This window comes from Cicer arietinum, chromosome 8, assembly GCF_000331145.2.
Source record: "Cicer arietinum cultivar CDC Frontier isolate Library 1 chromosome 8, Cicar.CDCFrontier_v2.0, whole genome shotgun sequence".
In the NCBI taxonomy this organism is placed as follows: Eukaryota; Viridiplantae; Streptophyta; class Magnoliopsida; order Fabales; family Fabaceae; genus Cicer; species Cicer arietinum.
This window is the reverse complement of record NC_021167.2, coordinates 1,697,847-1,706,062: the sequence shown is the minus strand read 5'-3', so window position 1 is coordinate 1,706,062 and position 8,216 is coordinate 1,697,847. Positions and strand designations below refer to the sequence as shown.

The 8,216-nt window shown below is 27.7% G+C and overlaps 1 protein-coding gene across 1 annotated transcript in view; it reads left to right on the top strand.

The window, feature by feature from the left end:
- The window catches only part of LOC101494234 (uncharacterized), a 5,421-nt gene extending 4,048 nt beyond the window's left edge, over window positions 1-1,373 (top strand). Inside the window, exon 4 of the mRNA XM_073364508.1 lies at window positions 1-1,373. Within this exon, the coding sequence (XP_073220609.1) occupies window positions 1-1,099 (1,099 nt within the window). The 3' untranslated portion in view covers window positions 1,100-1,373.
- Window positions 1,374-8,216: the final 6,843 nt, after the last annotated feature.

Genomic DNA, 8,216 nt, shown 5'->3' with positions numbered 1-8,216 from the left:
TAGAGTTATTGAGGAGAAAGTTGGGAGGTTAACTTTGGGCCTTGCCATTGTTGGTGCAATTTTGACCGAATTACCTATAACCCCGAGCAGGCTCCTAGATACCATAAATAGAATGCCTTTGAAGGACATGTCGTGGAGTGCTAAAGAAGCACACATGTTAAAGAAGAACACTTTCCTTTTGCAGCTTTTCGATGTTTGTTTTTCAATATTCGATCATGCGGATGGCCCAAGAAGCTTGGCCACCAGAATGGTGCTGGTAAGTGGATGGTTTGCGCCCGGTGCAATTCCTGTTTCCTTGTTAGCACTTGCTGCTCACAAGATACCAGAAAAATGTCACCAGGTCTGTTTATGGCGAAAAATAATGAAATTATTAACATGTCAATTCACATTATCATACACCAGAAAATCAGAACTAGAAGCATCTTCTTTGCTTCTAAGATTTAATATTGCAAGGAGTAGTACGAAGCAAGAGTATATCCATTTTAACGAGCTCGTCAAACTATATGGTCGGAAAAGAGAAGATACCGTAGCTGCACAAGCAATGATACAAGCTATGATCAGTCACGGGTCGATATCTCAAAATCTGGAACATTCATGGGCTGCATGCTTTCTATTATTTGGATTTGGCCACGACGATGTAGTTGTTGAGCTCAAGGTGTCCGAGCTTTTATGTCTTGTCAAAAGAGTGGTTCTGCCTCTTGCAATTCACACATTCATTACGTACTCGCGGTGCACTCCGGCTCTCGAGCTTCTGCGTCTGTGCACCAATGCACTGGAAGCTGCAGATCAAGCATTTATTACCCCAGTTGACAAGTGGTTCGACAAAACACTTTGTTGGAGGTCAATCAAGACTAATGCTCAGTTGAATCCTTGTCTCTGGCAAGAGCTAGCTTTGTGTCGAGCCACCGTTCTTGAGACCACGGCGAAGCTAATGCTAAGATGTGCTCAATTTAAGGTTGGGGAAGATTTGGTCAGGAAGGCTGTTTTTATTAGGACTTCGATTTGCGGTGAAGATCATCCAGATACCATATCAACACGTGAAACATTAAACAAATTTACCAGGTTTAGTGAAAATGTCCAAATTCATGCTTCAACATAGATTTATTTATTTATTTATTTTTTATCTTGTTAGGAAACTAGATTTATACAAAAGATCTATAATAGAACTTGTGCATACTGTATGAGATGCCTTCCATTTTAAAATTATTCCTTTTTGGTTAACTTCACATGCTTAGTATGGATCCTTATATAAATTTTGTAATGATCCTTCTTCCATAGATTTTTTTTATTACTATGTTATTATTTCCCAATTCATACAGATATATGCCAATTAACACACGTGATCAATTTATTATCTTTTGTTTTATGTGGAAGTATGAGGCATTGTTGTGCATATGATTTAAGCTGTCACATTGATGCAACCGTTTTGTTGGGATTCTAGTTTTTATATGTGTGCAGGAGTGTGTATATTCATATATCTAATGCAGTAAGGCTTTTCTCTTGGTGACATTATTGATGTCATCTGTTCTGCACAATTCCTTGGTTATCTTTTAAATTGCTTTCCCACAAGTATATATATACCATTTCATTTAAAATAGTCTTTGTGATAAAATTATAGAAACATGTAGTTGAAGGTGAATTGCTGAGAGAATTCTCAATATTTGATTGAATAGAAAAACTAACTTGTGTGATACAATGAAGGTTTTCTGTCATTCGGGTTTAGGGAAGTAGTTTAGTCAAAGACAATGCATTATTAGAATCTAGATAGATTTTCTGTCAAGGGAGAGGTTGGTTGTAGTTGAAGTCCATCATAAAAAAGTTCCTTTGAGACATAAAAATCTAATACGATATTAGAATCCTTCGATCAAACCATTCACAATTTATAATAGTGTTGAGTGTGAGAGGTTATAATAGAATATAATCCAAAATTCATTTATAGAATAAAGATAAAGATCTAAAATGAATTCATAAAAAACGGTATTTCTCATTATAAGACGATTTTGTAAGAAATAGTTAAGTCAAATATAAAAATTTAATATTTGAAATGTATCTTGGTAAATTAAAAAAAAATTGGAGACTAGACCATGAAGTTGTCACTATTGCTAACCAATGTATAGCCACAGTTGTTTGTCTTTTTGTATGATGCTAAAATGTCTCCTCAGAAACTTTTTTACAATGCCTTTTTACATGATTCAATAGAAAGGTTCTTTTTAGCTCCATTTATTTTTAATATAACCTTATTGTTTGAATTATTATCAATAATTGACACTACAGTTGCATTTGCATTGATGTTGATTCAATCATTGGATGATCCTAGGTGCAAAGAGATAGTTGTCACACGTGGAAACAATATATTTGTTAATAGGTAAAGATTCGGAACAGCATCTGATTCTCTTCAAACACACAACAAAAGTGGGATCATCTCATGCTGTCATGCATATTGGACCCACCATTTTTTTATAATAATCCCACAAGGAGTGATTTCTTATTTTACATAGTTTGAAAAGTATATAAATAAAAGAGAAGATTATATTTTTATTATTAATTAAAAAATAATTAATGTTTACATTAAAAAGTGAAGGATAATTTATCCTTGTTATGTGACACTTTTTAAAATCCATCTTAAAAAAACTAGATAATAATAATACTAACATTCTGAACTTTTGTTATTAAAAACATTATTTTATGTGTAAGTTTTACTTTCAAATTCAATTTATATAAGTGGCACAAAAATACTATAACTATTTATAAAATTACTCATATAATTATCATGATTTATTAATTATATAAAATATTTTACACTGAAAGTATATGTATATGAACATTAAAATCTATAATAATTTTAAAATAGAAGACTCACTATGCATTCAACACCAAAATTTTCAAAAGCTCAATTTTGAAAGTTTATTCACCCAACTAATTATGGCAAATCGTGTTGCAGTGTTTTTTTTTTCTTTTTCAAATTTGGTTTTTAGCAAAATTTTAAAGAGAAACAAAATAGTATTTCCATCGCTGGAAAAAATTGCATATCAAGTTCAAAAGTGTTTCAATGCGAGTGATTACACACTCTAATCCTTAGGAAGAGAATTTGAATTCTAAGAGACACTCATTAGGAGGTTCAATTAATTTGTTCTCTTATCACATGAATTACATCATTCAAGTTCATTAAGCAAGTTAAATTCCATTAACTTGGTGAAAAGTCCTTTGCACTTCACTTACAAACCATTTTAATGTTTTTTCACACCATCTTTGAATCTAAAAAATTGGACTTATAATAAAAAAATGTAAATATAAATTTAATAATTATAAATTATTTTAAAATATTATATTTTTATAAAATGAAATATCAAAAATTCAAACTATTTTATTTAAATTTATTAAAATAAATAAATTATAAATAACATCTAAATACAATTTCAAACTAATACTAACTTTCTAATTATTTAAAGAGAGAGAAAAAAATATAAAAAGAAAATAATGTGGTTTCATTTATAAGTAAAAAAAAAACAAATTTGAAACCTTAATAATTTTGGAGAAAACAATGACTTTTATTACACAAGAGATTATCTCGATAAAAAGATTGAAGAATAAATATGAATAAGATTCTATGCCAAATGCAGGACACATATCCTTAATTCATATTCAACTCAATCATCATTTTTCCAATTAACATATTAAGCAAAAACAACAATTCAATTCAATTATCTGAACCTAATTCCAATTTTAAGATATTTAGTAGGATAAAGATGTAAAGATATAGAAGGATAAAGATGAGAGATTCATATGTACTCTTTTAAGTGTTGTTTCCCAAATATTGATTAAATATTTTCTATTTATACTTATATGTTTTTTTATTTATAAAAAAGCTATCACAGTCAAGAATCATCATTAAGGAAAATTAGAATTATTTTTTAAATATTAGTAGTTTTATTTTTTTTATACAATTAGTAGTTTTGTTTTTGATTCAATTCATAGTTACTCAAAAAGAACCTCATGTATACTAATCCATCATTTGAACACAAAATTTTAACACCTTACATGAAAAATCAAAACCGTAGATCAGAAGTCTTTTATACGGTGCATACAAGAAATAAATTTTATCAACTTAACTTGGCAAAATGAAATGATGAATTGACCTGCTTATTAGGCTTAGAGATAAAAGGGTAACTCTAAAGTTTTGAACCTTTCCCAGTGTTATTCTAGCCAAAAGTTTCACAGTTAATACTACGGTACTTTAGATTATATAAGATGGGGTTAAATATATTTTCTATTCTTATAAATTTTTAATTTTTAATTCTAGTTTTTTTTTTAAATTATAATTTTTAATCCGATTAAATTTTGATGCATACAATTTTAATCTTTATTATTAATTGAACATATATATTTAAATAATTTTTTTAAATACATTTGCAATACTATAAAAAAAAATTTACAAAAAATGAGTTTAAATTCAATTTTAAGTTTATATTTTCATTATTTTGATCGTAAATTTTTTTACATTTAATTTTATATTTAATTTTATATTTAATTTATTTGATATTAATTTTTTTAAAATTTTCTGTGGAATTTTTATATTATAAAGTTCTAAGCATGTTTGCATAAAGTCATTTAAAAAATTTAAAATTGATGAATAATTAAATATATTTTATTTTAGTCAAAATTAAAATTAATTGCTGAATAATTTTATAAAGATCAAACATATATTTAATCCAATAAGATATATATAAAAAAATACTACCTTACTTTTTTTTTCTGTCTGCCAACGACATATTTTTAATTTTATAGCTCTAGGTCTGTCCGTTGAGGATTGATACTCAGAACAATAAATTACATTTTCATCTTCTTTTCTGTTTGATTATCATTAATAAATTGCTAGAAAATATTCTAAGGAATTAGTACAAATCAAAAGACTAATTTTTGTTGGACTAATTAAAAGCACCCATTTTTCTCTCTAGGAGGTCTCTAGAGTTATGTTAATGGGAACAATATATTCGTCTTCTAATATATCTATAGCAATGATAGGGTGTTGAAGGTAGTTTTAGTATTAATTTTAATTTGCTAGGTTGTGTTGGTCAAAAGTGGAGTTTGGAATCATTTTGTGCTTCATATATGATAAATTATAATATTAACATTATTTTATTTACTGCCATTAAGTGCATTATTCCCCTTCAATTTTAATCACATTCTCATCATCATAATAAGAATCTAATTATTTTGCCATTAATTACTTAATTCTTTTTTTTTTTCCTTTGGTTTCAATTGTTTATTTTAATTGAGTGAGTATATAATCAATTTAATTGCAAAATATTTGTCTATTTTCATCTAAAGTATAGGTTATGATTATACAATAAGGATCATGCAAGAAAGATGCAAATCTTGATAATTAAGGACTATGAAAATGAATATTACTACCATCAAAGATGAGCTTTACAATCAGAAGCATCTCTTAGTGTTGTTTATGAGGATAATATGTAAAAGCATTCTACTCGTCTATATCTTTTTAAGAGTTATGATTTCTTTTTTCGTTTTACAAACATAAAGGACAACATCCTTCAAATAGACTGAACTTCTTTCTATTTTTCACCTAAATGTAGTACTCCTTTTCGGTCTTGCATAACAAATTGAAGATTTATTTTAATAAAATTATGATTTTAAACTGTATTTATTGTTTAAATTACTTTTATATCCTCATTTAAAATATTTATTTATTTTTAATATTATTAATAAATATTTAATATCACACTTTTTTTAATAAATGTATATATGTAAAAAATAATTAAAAAATTAAAATAATTAATTAAAACAATAGTTTTTTATATCTTTTTTTATTTTATCCTATAAATGATACCAGAGCTATTAATAGAGGTGTCTTTTCTGATAACAAACTATAGCATAAATCTCACATCATAATAATCTTAGCATTTTTATAGTTTGTGTATTTATGAACTTAAGAATAAAATTATACAATTTTTCATGATTTATCAACTGAATTGCAGCTCCTTTATTTTGTTATTACTCCATCAGCTAGTCCTATCTCCGATGAAATTAAAAAGAACTTAATAATAAGGGGTCTAATGGAACTATAACAAATTTAAGGAATGGCAACTAGACTGATACTAATTAAGTATCCATAAAAATTACTCACAGTGGATTGAGTAAAAATATGAATTATGAATAACTATGAATGTGAGTATACCTACTTTATTATCCGATATGTCTCACTCTCATATATATATATATATATATATATATATGATAGATACAACACAGATATATCAAAGAAGACATACATTTTATCATTGTAAATAATATTTAAGTTATCAATCTAAATATATATGCAAATAAAATCTCAACGTTAACTGATCAAACTCTTCGTGCTTTTTGTTTGTGTTGTATAAAAATTCATAACAAAGACATATAAAAAGTTAACAAATAATTTTATAAAAATGTAACTACTTTCTAAATTTTATTTTATGTTTTTTTTAAATAAACTTCTATTTAGTTTAGTTATTAATTTTTGTGTTGTTTTGTTTGGATTAGTATCACTAAATCAAATAAATATTTACATAATTTAATATAATGTTATTTGGATAATTTAAAAATTATAATTTATTAATCATCTAAAAAAATATTATAGTTTAATATTTTCGTGATATTCAATAGTATAAAATTTTGAATATTTTTTTGCGTTCTAAAAAATCCAACGATGAAACTCCTACAGACTAAACGTAGAGAATAGAAGTATCATGAGTTCGAATACGTGTCTCACTGTAACAAATCTCTTTACATCTATCATATATGTTTATAAATTGTACTTAGGAGACAATGATTTTTTAATTGTGTTAAATATGATACTTTTGTGATTTATCAATTTATTTTTATTCAAACGCAAATAAAAGATATGATAGCTACGTATCTTCAAGATACATGAATGAATATTAAGGTTGTTATCCATGTGACTACGAACTCGAGTACAATTATAATTACAAACTGCATATATAGAGACATATACTATGATACTTCTCAACATAGACATATCTACTATCCTCTATAATATTAATAGGCTATGTAACACCCCGTTTTTCTAAGCGAGGGTGTATTTTTTTAAAAAAAAATAAATTAAAATAAAACAGGGAGATAAATGAGGTAATGCCTTTGGATAAATAATTGAGTCATTATAATTTACAAGCAGTAGAAAAGTTTCTCAAAATATGAATCCAAAGTATTTACACAACAACAAATGATACATGGAACCCATTCAAATAAGATGTCATACTGACAATATTAGTAAAAGTACAGTTTTCAGTTCAAAATAACGTAATCCAAAAGAAAGACATATGTTCCCTCTATGTCATCCTAATCTGATCATTCTACCAAAAAATTATAGCTATACACCTTGAGTGATCTCCACGCGCCCCGTGAGATCCTCCTAACATAGCTCCAGTCAAGCATTCCCATCTACATTCTCGTCCGTAGGGTACGAACCGGTATGATCGTCCTGGCTCTCATCTGAGGGCAAAGCCCAGATTTCCACAATAGTTGTAAAAGGTCACCAACCGAAATTAACAATTAACACATAACATTTAAGTTTTTAAATGCACAAAATAACCTTTCAACTTAGCATGCACCTTAAAAGGGTTTTCCATATGCTAAAAGTTCATATAACACATGCCAAATAACAATGAAAACAAAATAAAGTTCTCAATCCATCAAGTAATACATAACTAACCAAAACATTGATAAATCAATGAGCAATCTGTTATCTAACTCAAAATAAGAATTTCTACTAAGCCAATCGATTTCCAAATCGATTTCCTAAAGGTTTTTAGTGAAATTTGAATTCTGGGTTTAATTCAATCGATTGGGCAATCGATTGACAGGATAGCTGAGCCCCTGAGTTAATGCCAATCGATTGACAGGATAGCTGAGCCCCTGTAACTTCCCAAATCGATTGGGAAATCGATTTCCCTGCTTATCGTTCCAAAAATACATAAACTAACTCAATATCATTCATACACAATTCCACATCTTAACACTTAGCAATTCCCACACGATCACCACGACAAATTGGGTTTCGAAATAGTTTTGCAATCCATCACACTTACACACAATAATCAATACATAACACTTAGCAATTTCAACACATTTACCACGACAACTTGAGTTTCGAAATAGTTTTACAATCAAACATGCTATCACACAATTCCAAACAAAAC